This window comes from Fonticula alba (genome assembly GCF_000388065.1).
Source record: "Fonticula alba strain ATCC 38817 unplaced genomic scaffold supercont2.5, whole genome shotgun sequence".
In the NCBI taxonomy this organism is placed as follows: Eukaryota; order Rotosphaerida; family Fonticulaceae; genus Fonticula; species Fonticula alba.
Window position 1 is genome coordinate 445,515 of NW_009242975.1, and position 15,481 is coordinate 460,995.

The 15,481-nt window shown below is 67.8% G+C and overlaps 4 protein-coding genes and 1 non-coding gene across 5 annotated transcripts in view; 2 read left to right on the plus strand and 3 right to left on the minus strand.

The window, feature by feature from the left end:
- Positions 1 to 1,079, plus strand: part of H696_03301 (hypothetical protein) — a 2,719-nt gene extending 1,640 nt beyond the window's left edge. The window contains exon 4 of the mRNA XM_009497160.1: positions 76 to 1,079. Coding sequence (XP_009495435.1) covers positions 76 to 690 — 615 coding nt within the window. The 3' untranslated portion in view covers positions 691 to 1,079. The remainder of the gene's footprint in view (positions 1 to 75) is intronic.
- Positions 1,080 to 1,282: 203 nt separating this feature from the next.
- On the plus strand, positions 1,283 to 1,356 carry H696_03302. The gene has a single exon. It is a non-coding gene; the product is annotated as a tRNA-Val (tRNA).
- A 193-nt stretch (positions 1,357 to 1,549) lies between these two features.
- H696_03303 (hypothetical protein) lies at positions 1,550 to 3,309 on the minus strand. The gene is made up of 6 exons (XM_009497161.1): positions 3,034 to 3,309; positions 2,781 to 2,920; positions 2,416 to 2,669; positions 2,172 to 2,285; positions 1,945 to 2,000; positions 1,550 to 1,803 (listed from the first exon to the last, which is right to left on the minus strand). Exons 1-6 carry the CDS (start codon positions 3,093 to 3,095, stop codon positions 1,650 to 1,652), a joined length of 780 nt encoding a protein of 259 aa, XP_009495436.1. The 5' UTR covers positions 3,096 to 3,309; the 3' UTR covers positions 1,550 to 1,649.
- A 2,532-nt stretch (positions 3,310 to 5,841) lies between these two features.
- H696_03304 (hypothetical protein) lies at positions 5,842 to 7,418 on the minus strand (the record flags this gene model as incomplete). Its single annotated transcript, XM_009497162.1, has 3 exons — positions 5,842 to 6,807; positions 7,090 to 7,266; positions 7,410 to 7,418. 3 exons carry the CDS (start codon positions 7,416 to 7,418, stop codon positions 5,842 to 5,844), a joined length of 1,152 nt encoding a protein of 383 aa, XP_009495437.1.
- A 2,837-nt stretch (positions 7,419 to 10,255) lies between these two features.
- H696_03305 (hypothetical protein) lies at positions 10,256 to 14,188 on the minus strand (the record flags this gene model as incomplete). The annotated part of the gene is made up of 7 exons (XM_009497163.1): positions 14,107 to 14,188; positions 13,984 to 14,029; positions 13,314 to 13,811; positions 12,334 to 13,149; positions 11,970 to 12,136; positions 11,627 to 11,869; positions 10,256 to 11,320 (listed from the first exon to the last, which is right to left on the minus strand). Exons 1-7 carry the CDS (start codon positions 14,122 to 14,124, stop codon positions 10,256 to 10,258), a joined length of 2,853 nt encoding a protein of 950 aa, XP_009495438.1. The 5' UTR covers positions 14,125 to 14,188.
- Positions 14,189 to 15,481: the final 1,293 nt, after the last annotated feature.

A 15,481-nucleotide genomic window follows, 5' to 3' on the forward strand; every position in this document is an offset into this window, starting at 1 on the left:
CGCGCACACACAGCCCGCGCCTTCGTGACATCCATCTGACCGGGGGCGAAAAAAAAATGGCCCACCACCCAACAGTTCTTCAAGCTCGCCCTTTCCATCATCGGGTTCATCTTCAGCATCCTCTGGCTGCTGCATCTGGCGTTGTACTTCGCGCCGGTTACCTTCGGCATGAAGCCCGTATCGGCCTTCATGAATGCCGTCTTTGCCGGGCTCTCCAAGGTTCCCTTCCTGGGCCCGGCCTTCTACGCCATCTTCGCCTTGCATCTGCTGCTGTGCCTGGCCCATGGGTCGGTTCGGCTGGGCCGGCTGTCATCGATCCTCGGCGCGGTGCATTCCATTCGCCCCGGGCGGACGCTGACCTCGGCGCTGCTGTTCCACTCGTGGCTCCTGGTGGCCGGGGCCCAGGCGGTCTCGCATGCCGGGGCGCGGGTGTTCGGGTCCTACGCGCGGGACACCGCCTCCGGGCGCATTGCCAACACCCAGCTGGCCAACCTCTCGGGCGGCGTGGGCCATGGGTTCGATGCGCTCATCTGCCTGATGGGCGTCATGGCCGTGGTGACTGCCCTGCTTGCGTGCATCCTCCCGGCTCGCAAGCGCAAGAAGAAGGTCAAGCTTGTGAGCGAGAAGGAGCGCGCCCGCAACCGCCAGAAGGAGAACAACTATGAGATGCGCCAGCGCGCGGGCAAGTGACCATAACCTGCTGCTGTCTACCCACGCCTGCACATGCGTCCATGTGCGCGTGTGCGCCTGCCCATGATGCATCCACCCTGCCCCCACGTTGCAGGCTACCCCACCAGCTGCAATCGCTTCCTATTTGTCCTTGTGATCCCCTCGGGGCTTTCTCTCTTCCTCTGCCACGTCTACTGCCCTGCGGCGCGCGATGCCCGCCCGTGGCGTGTTGCCTCTTCCATCTGTCTTGCCCGGGACCCACCCCCTTCGAGGAGGGGCGCTGGTCACCTCTTCATGTGCGGCTCGACGGGCCTCCTCCCTCTCCCTCCCTCCCCCTCCCTCTCTCCCTCCCTCTCTTCATACACGCATAACCACACACGCTCAACAATACACCCTCCCTGTATCTTGCACGAGGATGCGCTCTCGTCGCGTGTGCGTGCGTTGCACGCGCGCCCCAACGGGGGGGGCGGGGGCGGGGGCGGGGGCTGTGGCTGCCTTCCTGCCGTCCCGCCGCCCCATGCCCTGCCTCGGCCAAGAGAACCAAGGTGCCAGCGAATGCGGAGCATCCTGGAATACGCGAGCATATGTTGATCTTTTCCGACCACCCCCATAAGTCCGAATGGTGTAGTCGGTTATCACATTCGCCTCACACGCGAAAGGTCCCCAGTTCGAACCTGGGTTCGGACACTTTCTTTTGATTTTTGCCCCGCCCCGCCAGGGGGGTGGCCGTTGCATTGTTTTTTGTTTTTTCTTCGACTTCGCATCGCTGGTGAAGCCATATCTTTCCCCTTTGTCTGAGGGAGGAAAATGCACAGATGCCGGGGTCACGATTTAGCTATATTGTGTGCAGGAAGGGGGGGTAGAGGTGGGCGGGAGAGAGAGAGAGAGAGAGAGAGAAAAAGAGGCAGAGAAACGAGGGAGACTGCCCGGGGCTCCGATCAAACGCAATGGCCGCCGTTGGGAGGCAGGAGGCCAGGGCCTCACTCGCCACGCCAGTCGTTCCAGTTGAAACGCAAGTTGGGCAGGAGACGCGCCCGCTCGTCGAACCGCTTGACCGGGTTGTCTGACAGGTCCACCAGTCGCAGGCGGAATAGGTCGGCCAGCATGTCCGGGACAATGCAAATCTTGTTGGAGCTGAGAGACGGCAAGAGGGCAGGTGGTGAGACGCCAGGCAAACAGGGGAGCAATGCATGTGTATGTGCTCTGAGAGGGCGAGAGAGAGCCAGGGTGGAGGGCGACGCAGCGGGAATGGCGGCACACGAGCGTGGCGCGCACCTGACGTTCAGCTCCCGGAGATTGACCAAACGCGACAGGTTCTCCAGGACCACCTCCTGCACGGTGGAGCGCAACAGCGCCGGTCGCCGAGGCGGTGTGAGGGCAGATGGGGGGGGGGGAGGGGGGGCTGTTAAGTCGGTGTGTTTGCCGGGCACGGGCGCGCATGCTCCGCCTGGGGGCGAGGTGAGGAGGAAGAGGCAGGAGAAGGCCCGCCAGATTGGGCGCACGTCTAACGACTCGAGGATGCCCTCGCTCAGGTCCAGGGTCTCCACATAACGCATCTGCCCGATGACCGGCGGCAGGGTGACGAATTTGTTCTTGTTCAGCTCGAGGACGCGGATCTGCGCAGAGTGCACGCATAAATGCATGTATGTGCGCACGCGTGCGCACGCGCGCGCGAGGGGATGGCGCAGGAGGGAAGGTGAGTGACATGCCCTCGGCAAGGGGAGATGCCCCCCGTAACACGCGCACCGGCAGGTCTGAGAGCGTCGACGGCAGGTCGGTCAGCAGGTTACCATGCACACGGAGGACCTTCAGTGAGGATAGTGCCCCAATGGCCTCGGGGATCTCCTGGATTTGGTTTGAAGAGAGATCCAGCTCAACGATGTTGTTCAGGGAAAAGATGCACGAGGGAATGCGCGTCAGCTGGTTGAAGGACACTTTCAGATCCATCAGACAGACAGCCAAGCTGGACAGATTCCGCGGCAGGTCCTTGAGGGCGTTGCCTATCGGGGGAGGGAGAGAGAGAGAGGGCGCGTTAGGCTGGGATTTGGGTCGCGCACAGGGCCAAGGCCAGGTGAGGACAAGCGGGGCCGAGGTCGGCCACCGGCACGCACCGTCCAGGTGCAGTACGCGCAAGCGCAGCATTTTTCCGATGTCATTGTCAATCGTGGTGATCTGATTCCCCGCAAGGACCAGCTTCTCCAGCTGATCCAGACGGTAGATGGCTGTCGGGAGCGTCTTCAGATCGCTGTAGCTGCAGGCGAGGCGAGGGGCCGATGGAGCGGGAGGGCGGGCAAATGGACAGGTGAGCAACCCCGCATGGGGAGGGCCGGCAAGAAAAGCACCCACTGGCCGGCCACGAGGTACCTGAGATCAAGCTCCCCAGTGATGGCGGCCCGCTTGATGGCAGACGAATGTGCGTTACCCATTTGGCCAAACTACATGCGAGGAGGCAAAAGTGACAGAGGGAGGGAGAGGAGGAGGATAGAAGGGGGCAAGGAGGTAGGGAGGGAAAAGGAGCTGAGCCGGGCTGGGGAACATGTTGGAGTCGGATGGTGGAGGCGCCAGCGTTTTTCAGGGCTGGCCCTTTTGAGATCTGGCTCGGGACCTGGGGCTCGCGGGCGATCGGCGCCGGCCCGTCCGCCTCCGGCCTGGCCGGGGCGCGAGAAGGCCGATCCCTCGGGCCGGCTGGGAAAATAATGACAACAACGCCAACACCGGTAGCAGCAGCGGCGGCGGCGGCGGCGGCAGCGGCGGTGGCGGCGGCGGCGGCAGGGCCGTGTGACGGAAGAGCCGCCAGCCGAGGGCCAGAACATGCGGGGAGGCCGGCCGCGGTTCTGAGCCTGCCCCACGCGAGCGCACAGTCATCCGGCACTGGGCCAACGGCCAGCGACGAGCCTTTTTTTTTACCCCTTGATGAGGAAGGCCCATTTTCGCGTGGGGGAGGCGTGAAGATCGCGCATGCCCCCCCCCCCCCCCCCCCCCCCCCCCCCCCCCCCCCCCCCCCCCCCCCCCCCCCCCCCCCAGAGCCCCCAGCCGCTCTGTCCGACCCGGACCCCGGGGCCCGGCAGCGACGCGCGGCAGGCAACAGGCCTTTGGTACCAGCGCCCAGGGTCCCGCGTGCTCCGTGGGTACCTCGCGCCCGGGCAGGGTTCTGTGCCGGCTACGCCGCGGGACGCCCCGCCCCTGCCCGTGTCCCCCCCCCCCCCGCCCCCTTCCCATCAGGGAGACTCCCCAAGAGTAGGGGGCTCCCTCGGGGAAGGGGGCTGGCTGCAGCCGATCGCAACGGCCCCCCTCCCCCCCAGGTCTGGGCCACGAGAGGTTGCTTGTCTGAGAAAGAGTCGCCATTCGACACCATAAAAGGCCTCATTTTCCAGCCCCGTCGGTGCGAGCCCTGCACAGGCCCCGCCCCCGCCCCTCCCCGGGCGCGAAGCGCCAGCAGGGAACAGCCCCCGGAGGACCGGTGGGCTGGCACCACCGCACACCACGCGCGTTAGCCGGGACCGCAAACGAGGCGCTATTTGCGGCGGTCGGGCGAACCAACGGCACTTTCGGTAAATGGTGTTTTCCCATCGTCATATTGGCACTCGGGTCACATGCGCCCCTGTGCATGCAGGCCGGCGGATGGTCGTCCCCGCCCCCCCCCCCCCCCCGTGCCCCGGGGCCGCTGTTGTGCCTCGCCGCATGCGCCCACACACTTGGCACATACGGCGGCCGAGCTGGGAAGAATGCGCGGAACACCACGCCGCGGGCGGTCGACAAAAGCGCATGCACCCGGGCCCGGCCTCCCCCGGCGCGCCCGCCTGCCTCCCCGCCCCCCTGTCCAGGACTTGCGAAAGCCTCTCTGGCCAGGCGCGAATGCCAGGGTACACGCAAGCGAGCCCGCGATCAGCCCCCAGCCGAGCCCACCTTTCTGGCCCCCGCGCCGCCGCCCCCCTCCTCGCCGGCCTGGCTCTGGTACTCACTCCTCGGTTGAGCGCGCCCGGCTCCCCCCCCCCCCCTGGAACAGTGTGGGCCCCCGATCCGCCTGGCTGCGCATCGGAGCCACAAAATGAGGTCAAGCCAAAAGAAGGGGCGCGATGGCAGAAAGACAAAAAGCGGGAACGAGGCACCGGCCGAAACGAGATACATGGGGGGATTGTATAGTAAAGGGCCGAATCTAATCACAAGTGCATGGGCGGGAAAAGGGAGGGGAGAGGGGAAGGAAAAGGGGGGTGGTTCGAGGAGAGGCACAGAAGGGGAAATATGTGAACGTGCGCGGCGCATCGGCGGGGGAGGGGGAGGGACCGCACGTGCACGGACGCGCGGTGACAATGGCGAAGGGGAAGGGGGAGGAGGGAGGTACAAGAACGAGTGGCGAGGGGGAGGGGAGAACGCCTGTCTCTCTGGTCGGGGGTGAGGGCGGGGGGAGTGTGGGAGGAAGGAAAGAGGGGAGGTGGACGGAAGGGAAGGGGGGAAGGGTGGTGCGTCGGTCTCCCCCCGGCGCTGTCTCAGTGCCTCTCTCCAGCTGGCGCAGAGGCAGAGGGAGAGGAGGAGCAGAGAGTGATATAGCAGGGCCCCACACACACCCACACGCGGCCGCCGTGTGTGTGTGTGTGAGTGAATGAATGCGCGCCACCTGCGCGCATACGCACACACACACACACACACACACGCACGCACGCACATGCACACATCCAAATGTGCAGTGGGGGGGGGAAGGTGGAGGGGATGCAGGGAGGGGGGGGGGGCGGCGGAGGGAGGAGAGGACGACCCTTGCATTGGCGCGCACGCAGGCGCCAGAGTGCACAGGGGAGGAAGGGGGGGAGACAACAGGCGGGATACCCTCCCACACATCTCGACCACTCGTGTGAAGGGGCGGAAGAGAGGAGTCGCAGTGGGGGAGAGGAGGACTTTCTCCTGGCGATGGGACAGTGAGGGGGAGAGGGGGCCACACGGGCGGAGAGAGGTGACCCCCTGTGCCCGGTGCACCGCATGGCGCACGTGCAGGCGTTCAGGCGGGTACGTGTGTGTGTGTGTGTGTACGTGCGTGCGTGCGGAGCGGCGCACATATGGTGTGCACACGCTTCCCTCGACCCCGTCAGCCATTTGACACACGCATCCACACGTGGGCACACCCCATCATCATATCACCAACATCATCATCACCGGGGGAAAATGTGCCGCTGTTACTCATCAGTTGCCACCAGCAGGCGGAGCACCGGCGCCGGTGCTGCTGCCGCGGCCGGAAGTCCAGGACGAGGTGCCACTGCCGCTGTTGCCGGAGCGCGAAGAGCCGCCGGAACGCGAGGAGCCGCCAGAGCGCGAAGAGCCACCGGAGGGGAAGTTCCGGCCGCCGCCGCTGCTGGAGCCGCTGCCACCGCCGGAGGAAGACGAGGAGGAAGCCTGGCGGCCGGAGGAGCCGCTGCCGTAGGGGTGCGCAGCCGCGGCCGAGGAGGCAGTGGCCGGATCAGAGGAGGAGGGGTTCGACGAGGAGCGGTGGCCGCCGGAGCCGCCGGAGCGATGGCCGCCGGAGCCGGAGGTGCGGCGCGGGCCACCGGAGCCCGTGGAGGAAGAGAGCGAGGCACCGCCGGAGGACCCGGCACCGCCATGGCCGCCGGAGTTGGACATCGGGCCGAGAGCAGGCGACCCGGAGGCCGAGCCCGGGGCGGAAGAGCCACCGGCGCCGGAGCCGGAGCCCGTCGTCCGGCGAGGCCGGGTGCCACCACTGGAGGAGCTACCACGCGAAGAGCGCGAGGCCGAGCGATTGGAGATGGCGCTGAAGGAGGAATACTCGAAGTTTTTCCCGGTGAACCACTGGGGGAAGGACTGAAGGATGGGCGTGGAGGCGGCCGAGTCGGAGATCCAGATGTCGCACCGGGGGCGGTTCCCCAGGCGGAAGACCAGGCCGTTGATCTGGTTCTTGATCGAGTCGTCCTTGCCCGCAAGGAGACTCTCGGTCAGCACGGCCAGGATCATCTCGAACCACTTGGCGTCCGGCAGGTTGTCCGACACGCGGAAGCGACCGCCATTGCAGAAGGCCGAGTCCTCCCAGGCGGGCTTGTACCCGTCGCGGAAGATGTAGTAAGTAAAGGAGTCGGTCGAGCTGGCGAACGACGAGGGGGTGTGGATGTTGTTGAAGATCGACCAGAAGTCCTCGATCTGCGGGGAGGGAAGGGGGTGATGGGCCATGGGGAGGGGGCGCGCGCGGGTGCGTGTCAGAGGGAGGGAGAGAGGGCGCGCGCGGGTGCCAGGGTGGCGGGCGGGCGAGCGAGGGCGGGCGGGCCACAGAGAGAGAGGTGCGGCTGCCAGGGAGGGGGATGGCGCGTGTGGGGGAGGAGAGGGATGGGAAGCGCCCGGGCGAGATGGGCAGGGCGCCGGGCGTGCGCGTGCAGGGGTGTAGGAGGAGAGGTAGAGAGAGAGAGAGAGAGGGGGGAGGCGCACGGTCGTGATGTTGCCACAGTCGATGATGGAATCGGTCCAGGTATCGGCGCTGGGGGCGGCCGGGGCGGCGCCGGCACCGGCGGCGGCGGCGGCCGGCGGGGGGGTGGCGGCCGGCTCCGGGCGGGCGTTGCTGTCCTGGACAGAGAAGACCCAGGTGGAGGGGAAGGTGTACGAGCTCTGTCGGGGGGGGGAGAGAGAGAAGGGAGGGACAGGAAGGCCGGTGGGGGGGGCAGAAGAAGGAGACGGGTCAGGAGAGAAAGCCGGACGAGGACGAGGGGAGACAGAGATAGAGAGAAAGAAGGAGGGGGGGAGTTGCGCACGGAGGACATGATGGCTATTGACTACTGGAAGAAGCGCTGGAAGCTACAGGGCCTTGAGGAGTTTCCTTGGGGATGTGCAAGAAGGAAAGAGCTAAGGGAAGCACGACATCATGCGAGAGGGCAGGCAGGTTAGAGGAGGCGAGTGGCAGGAGGCCGGAAGCGCGGGGCCGGAAGCGCGGGGCCGGGCGATGGCGGGGGCTGGGCGGGGGAGGGGGTGCGGGGAAACATACAGGTGCGGGGAGCGACTGCCGGAATTCACGCGACGAAAGGCGGGAAACAGCAAGTGCAACGTGCGGGGGGGGGGGGAGGGGGGAGTTTGGGCGAGGAGGGGGGAGCTCAATATCCAAGGAAGATAGAGAGACAGCCAGGGGGAGGGGGGGAGGGGGAGGATGTAGCTTTCAGGAACTCCAGGCCGCGGGGCAGGGGGGACCTGGCGCGGGGCGTCGGAAGGCGGCAGGAAAGACGGGGGGCGGCGAGACCTCCTCTCTTTGTGATGCTCTCTCCGGGGGGGGACGAGGCGACGTATGGGGGGAGGAACGAAAAAAGGACCGATAGGGCAGAAGAGGGGGAGGGGGAGAGACAAGTGGAAAGGACGTGGGGCAGGGGGGGGGTAAGGGAGGAAAGGAGGAGGAGGATAGGTGCTCACGACCAGGTTGATGCCCGGGCTTCGGGGACCAGGAGGCTGGGGGGCGTGCTGAAGAAATTCAGCCCTCTCGCGCACGGGGAGGGCCCAATGTGTCTGTGCGCCGGGGGCGCAAAGCGCCCAGGGGGGGGAGACGCCGCGTTCGGGACGAGAGCAGCGGGGCACACCACTCTCAGGTGCCGCATCCCTGGACAACGAGCTGGTGCATGGCTCACAGGAACACCCCCCTCCCGACCTCACTACCTCAGTTCTGTTGCCCGGTCGGGGGGGGGGGGGGGGGCAAGGGGGGAGGCAGGGGCGAGGCGGGGGGGGGGGGCTGGGCGGACGAAGCGCCAGGGCCGGGGGGGGGGGGGGGGCGGTCGGGCAGCACCGGCCGCTAGCCGGGCGGGGCCGCCCGTGGGCAGGACGCCGCGCACACGTGGGCAGGGTGAGGCACGCATCGGGGGGGGGGGGGGGGCAAGGGGAGCGACGCCACCTGCTGGGCCAGTGGGCCATGAGCCGGTACGCGAATGTGCCGGCCCCGCGCTGCGCCCTTCGCCCGTTGTGCCCCGCCGCCCCGCTGGCGTGGCCGGGGTAGCAGCCAGTGGACGGCAGCACCAGCCCCAACTGGCCGCTGCGGGGGGGGCTGGCACCGGGCAGCCTTCTGGGATATGAGCCCCCGGCCGGCGCGCGTGCCTCGCTTAAGTACAGCTGGGCTGGCAGTGGTTGGCGAACTCCGGCGGGGGGGGGGGGGGGGCCGGGCCCTGCTGAAGGCCGGGTGGACCGCATGCGCCCCGCCAGGCAGCCGAGAAAAGCGGCAGGGCGAAGGCCTCCGCGAGCCGCCAGCCGGACGAGGACCAATGGGGATCTAGTCCCGGAGAACCTGCCCGGCGCGCTTTTCCATTGGCTGGGTGTCCGCCCCGCCCTCCGCCCGCCCCCCTTCTGGGCCGGGAGTTCGCGCGGGCAGCCCCAGAGCAAGGGGGGTCCGGAGTGGGCACCCCGGGGGAACACATACAGCCCCGGCCCGCACAGTTTGCCCCGGCCCGCGGCTGCTACGGCGACGCAAGTTATCGGATCGGTCCCCCGCTTGACTGGGGGGGGGGGGGGGGAAGGCCGCGCGGCCACGAGCCCTTGGTTGCCTGCCGCCCCTGCGCAGGAATGATACGCGAGCGATTCAGCCCTCCCCGCTCCCCCCCCCCCGAGGCGGAGGGACAGCTGAAGAAACAGCGCCTGGCCTGCCCCCTCCGAGAATATGTTCGGAGCATTATTTATTCCGCACTTTAAGAGCCCACACGGATGGCCTCGCAGGCACTCACGGGCGCGCACTCACCCAAGTCCACCGACAAACAGTTACCCTTGCCTACACTTCCCCTCCCCCCTCCGGGCTACGGAGAAAGAGTTCGCTCGGTCAAGAATTCCACACGGCCCCTCTTTCTTCCTGGGCCCTGGCGCGGGGGGGGGGGGGGGGGGGGGGGGCCGGGGACAACCACATGGGGGCCATCTCGAGAGCCCCGCCACCCCCGGGCCCGGGCCGCCCCCGCAGGGAGGAGCGCCCTTTTTCCCCCCCATTGTCGTCGACGCGGTCCGCTGGCCGGAGGAGCATCTCGGCGAAAGAAAAAAAGCGTGTCTTGCGTGTCCGGGCGTGCTTTTGCAGGCCGCTTGGGCTGGCGGCTCGCGCCGTCCCGGCGGAAAGGGGAGGGTGTTCATGAAAGACCCCAATGGACACCTCCTAAAGCCCTGGCAGAGTCCGAGTTAGTATAAACCCCAAGCATCAGAACCGGCGGGTCGGATCGACTGGCAGCCCGCGCCGCGCAGAGTTCCGGCCGCTGTCTAACCCAGTGCCGATTATCGCGCCAGGCCGTTGTCCTATTCGCCAGCCGAAGGGCCCCAAAATGCGCAGCCCCCCCCCCGCCCCGCCCCCGCCCCGCGCCCCCCCTCCGGCCATGCGCAGCTTTGTTGGCGGCAACGGTCACCATCCTGGACATGCAGAACTGCTCTTGGGCGCGCAGGAAGGCTGTATTTCGCCCTGGTCTTTCCCGGGGGGAGAGAGAGAGAGTGGGGGAGGAGGGGCAACACACGCGCGGCGTGCGCGAGCGTGTGTTGCCCCTCCTCCCCCGGGCGTGTCTATGTGGGTGTGTACTTTGCAGTGCGGCCTCTCCTGGTCCCCACCCGAGGGGGTGTTACCCCCTCCCGTGCTCGGGTCGCCGGGGGGGGGGGGGGAAGGTCACTGCGGAGAGAGCGAGAGCCTCATGGCAAGGTGCCAGTCCGCATGCTCCGGCATCTGGGTCACCGGGATATTGCGCTGGCAGTCCGGGCATACCTGCCACAGGGACTGCGCCGGCCGGGGGGAGGGGCTAGCGGCTGCCGGCGGGAACTCCCCCGGGTTTCGGGGAGGCGGCGTGCCAGGCGCCGAGGGCGGCGGTGGCGACACCGGCGGCGGAATGTCCGCGAGGCGGGCACGTTTGTTGGGCGACGCCGGGGGCGGGCCCCCGCCGGGGGTGGCATCCAGCGCTGGCGCCTGATCGGCCGCCAGCCGGGCGGCCCCTTGCTGGTCGTCGGCCGCCTTGAAGTAGCTGAGGATCGAGCCCCGAGGCTTGAACACATGTGTCAGGTCCACCAAATGCGGCCGCGGCCGGTGAACGTCCTCATACGAGGCGAAGCGTGTGGATAGTGGGGCTGGCGTCAGGTCGACTGGCGCCGGTTTGGCGGGCCCCGGCAGGGCGGCAAAGAGTGAGGCCATCGATGAGGCCGGAGACGCCGAGGGCGATGCCCTGCTGCCGCTGCCGCTGCCGCTGCCGCCGAGGCGGAGGGCTCCTCGCCGGCCCGGGGAGGCCACCAGACTGCGCCTGGCCGGGGATCGGCTCCCGGGCGTCTCGGCCAGCGAGACCCCGGGGCGCCTGCTCCCCGCCTGGCGTGGTGTCGAGGCGCCCGGCGCCACCGGGGGAAGCGACGACGGCGGCGTCCCCGGCCCCGGGACCGAGTACAAGTCCAACGCCGAGGATGTGCCCTCGGCGCCGGGCCTGGTGTAGAATTGCTGGAGGGTTGTCTGCCCGGGAGCAGGCGCCACGGCCGCGGGGTGGGATGATGGCGGGGAGTCGGCTGCCATGGCGGCCATGCTGCGAGGTGTTGCCGGGGCGGCATTGACATCCAGGAAGAAGCTGCTGTCCTCCGGCAGCTCGTCCACCGGCACGGCGCACAGGAGCACCGCCGGCGACTCGGACAAGGCCGTTAGCGGAGCGAAGTTGGTCACTCCAAGAGCCATGAAGGTGCAGGGGAAGAGCTTTTTGAACTGCCGAAGGGGGGGGGGATGGAGTTGCAGGGTGGTGGATCATCGGAGAGATAGATGGAGATAGACAGGCACAGGGAGGGCAAAGGAAGGGGAGGATGAGAGGGAGGGGGGAGGGAGAGGGGAAGGAGAGAAGAAGGAGAAGGAGAGAGGAGGGAGAGAGGTAGAAGGGAGAGAGGTAGAAGGGAGAGAGGTAGAAGGGAAAATAGATGTCAGTCATGCAGAGGGTGCGCGAGGCATACGCCAGGTCGGTCGAAAGAGACAGGGAAGAAAAGACCAGGGGGGTAGAGGGGCGGTTTGGTGGCGAACCTTGTGGAAGAGCTCCTGCGTTAGCCGCCGGACGATCGGCTCGATAATCAGGAAGAGCTCGCGGTTGAGCTGAACCGAGGTGAGCGACAAATGCTCCTCCGGGAGCTTCTCCTCCCCAGCCGCCTTCTCGGCATCCGAGCTGTGCTTTGCACCCAGCAGCAGGCGCAGCATCGACATCGGCGCATGAGGGAAGGGGACCGACCGACGAAAAAGAGGCCCAACACCCTCAAGAGCAAAGGCCACCTGGAGACTCTGGTCAGAGGAGGGGGTCCCGCTTGTCGCGAAGAGGCGAGGACACCGACAAGCAGGCACACATGCAGACAGAGGGGCGGGAGACACGCACCGAAAAGGCCCGTGGCCAGCGGGTATGCTCGCGCAGCTCGACGCATATCCGCCGTGAAAGGTCACTTGACAACAGACGCTGCCATCGGTCCTGCACGATGGCATTCAGGATGGGCGGGCGCAAATGACGCGAGGCTGTCAGGGAGGAAAGCAGCCTCTTGGACCTGACTGCCAAGCAGAGGCAGCAGGGGCGGATGGTTAGACTGGGCATGCCCCAGGCGGATGGGGCCCGCCCGAGCCCGGTGGGCCATTTCATGGGTTTCCCTTTGGATGTGCCTTTTCCCTTCTCCTCCCCCCCCCCCTCTCTCTCTGTCACACACACACACACACACACACAGGCAGGCCCCATGGACGCAAGTACGCACCAACCTCTGTGCACCGGCCCCGAAGAAGAGCCCACAGCCAAGACACCCGGTCCTGGATGGCTGCCTCGCCCATGCCCGGGCCACCGCCGGTGGATGCATTCCCCTTCCGGTCGACCTCATGACCACCAGGGCCCTCATCATCGGACTCCCCACCGCCATGCATCCGATCGTCGCTGGCAACCAGAGCCGCCCGAAGATCCGCCCGACTGAGGGCCCACGCATCGGAGGCCACCCGCACGCCGAACAGCGCTTGCAGGGCCATGCCCAGCTTCCCGCCAAGCGCTCGGATGGACTTGAGCTCCGATCGCCGGAGGACATACTGCACTGCCGATTGCCCGGGGACATCGGGCCCCGGGGTTTCCGGATCCACCTCGCCGAGCTCTGCCAGGTGGCCATCTGCAGGCTGGGCGCCGCCACTGCCCGGGCTGGCCCGGACAACCGACTGGCCGTCCGGCTTCCGCCAAGAGGTGGCCAACTTGGCCAGCAGCTTGTTGTGCGCCACGCCGGTGGAGGCGGTCAGGCCGAGCTCCGAGCGGACGGCCGCGCGGATCTCCTGCCCAAGCAGGGCCGCCCGGTGGAGGAGCACGTCCTCCAGCGCCACCAGGGATGGACCTGCATCGGGGGCGGCGCCCGGGACGGCTTGAGGCAGGCCGATGCACTCGCCGACCAGTGTCCAGTCCACCGGGAGCCGAGCCCCGGAGTAGGGCGTCGATGATTGCATGGCCGCGATGAAGGGCGCGCGACCGAGCTGATCAATGGCCTCAACCAGGATCCGGTGCGTGACATCCAAGCACGCCTCGTCAATGCTGCACTTCTCTTTGCCGCCCGAAAGATCATCCATGTCAGACCAACCCAATGTGCTTGACCTGCCGACGCAGAGAGAAGGAGAGAGAGAGAGAGAGAGATAAAAATACACACACACACACACACGGGCATGGGCACGCAAAAGATGGGAGGGCCGACCCTTGTGCGCCACGTACCAACAACGTCACCAAAGCGATTGAGCAGATTGATCAGCCGCCGGCCCTCGGCCCGGTAGTGCTCCAGGTGCACTCGGCACTGGTACCGGTTGGCGGAGATCTCCTCCTCGGCTAGGCGCTCGAGAAGGGGCGCATCTGCCGGGGTATATGGCTGGGCGCGGCCGGCCGCCACATCGGCCGCATGCCGGCGCTGGGTGTCTCGAGATGGCCCGACCCCGGCCACCAGCGTGGCATACGGCGACCCCGGCGGGCCGGGCTCGGTCACCGGGTCCGACGGGAAGAAGGCCGTGTCGCAGTCGGTGCAGTCGGCCCGGCAGCGCCCGGCGGCATTGGCATCTGACGATTGGAAGGGGCTGGTGTTGCTGCGCCACAGGGGTGCATGGGGCAGGGCAATTCCCGGGCACAGGCGTTTGGCTTCCTGGGCCGTGGTACTGCGCGTGATGCCGAAGGCTCGTGCCGCGTAGTTCGATGCCAGCAGTCCGTGGTACTGGCGCACGGCTGGTTCCGGTGTCAGAGGTGGGCGGACACGCCCCGCCCGTCGTCTGCAGGGGGGGAGGCCGAGGAGGCAGGGACAAAAGGGGCCAGCTCCCGGATGAAGGGGAGAGGCAGGGGGGGAAAAAAAAAGAGACACGGAGGGGGAGAGCGACGGCCGCAGCAGAGGCCCACGCACCGAGCGGCACATCCGGCGAGAGGTTCAGTCGCTTGGCCTCAATTTGCTGCGAAGGGGGCACTTGGTGTGAGGGCGAGGCGCACGGCGCCGGGGCAGAGCTGAGGCAGCGCGGCGCAAACGTACGGCAAAGTAGCAGTCCATGTCCAGGTGTATGACCAGTCGAAAGCGGCTGAACCGAGGAGAGGCCAGGACCTGCCGTGCCCAGGCGGCATTGCCACCACGGTCAGCCCCCTCCCCGGCCGGCGGCGGCGGCGGCGGCGGCGGCGGCGGCCGGGAAGGTAGCGCCCCGCCGAGGGGGGGCGGCGTGTCGGGCATCATCGAAGGAAGCGAAAGGGGAGCAACGAGGAGGGCATGTGGGAGGTGTGGCAAAGCTAGGAGGGGGAGGGGGGGGGGGAGGGGGCAGGGTGTCGGCACTGGGGTTCCACACAAGCCGAGACGCATGCTTGAATGACGGCCGGCGCATGCGACGCCCGGTGCGAGGGCCGCCGGCCGCCGGCCGCCGGCCGCCGGCGGGGATGGGATCGATCTTAGTCCGATCGCCCGAGCGGATGGCTCCCGGGGTCCCGGGGGCCGGGCCTCAGATCGCCGGGCGAGCGGGGGTGGGCGGGTGGGGGCAGTGGGCCCGGCCGGGCCAAGCCCCCGGGGGCAATGTGAGACGCCGATCCGCTGGCCCCTCCGGCAGCCAATTTCACACACAAGTGGCGCGCGCATTCGCGTTCGTCCGCCGCGGGCTGCCTGCCAACGGCCGGCCCCGGCGCCACTGCCGACGGAGGGGAAACGTGATACGGCAGCTCAGCCTGACCTGTTCTGAGCCGGCGCCGGAGTGCGGCATCCTAGGGGAATTGGCGTCTGCCCGCCAAATACGCCCCCCCCCCCCCGCCCCTTCCCCGCTGCCAGTGTGTGTGTGTGTGTGTATGTGTACAAGACACGCATGTGCGGCGTGTGTTGTGTATCTCTGTGATGGGGCCGGGGCCTCAACACGCCCGACCCTGGAGGCGCAGCGTCAAAAAATGGCCCCCACCGCGGCTCGGACATGCCGGTGTGCGTCGCCGCTCCGCGCCCCCTCGCGCCCGGCCCATTCGGCAAATGAGCGCACATTTGGCGCGAGCCAGCTCCCTTTGGCCATCACTTCCCCGCGCCGGCGGCCGGCTTTCATGCCTGCACAGCCAGATTGCCCCCCCCCCCCCCCCCCCTGCTCGCGTCCGAAGGTGACTAGCTGGGCGGGTGCCCTCCTTCGCGCCGCCTTGATCTCGGGCATTTTTCGCCGGCCCTACACTCGCCCCCGCCATTCGGACCCGGTATTCTTCTTCTTCTCCTCCTCCTCCCCCTCCCCCTCGCGCTGCCCCGGCTCCCCTCCACATACACCTCCCCGCCGCCATCCTTCTCGCGCTCGACCAGCTTTCGCTCCCTTCGAGTGTGTGAGAGAGACCCCTCCCCCTGATCCCGGCGCCCAGCGGCCAGCCGCAGAGCAGGTAGCTCCTGCTTCCCCCCCCCTCCT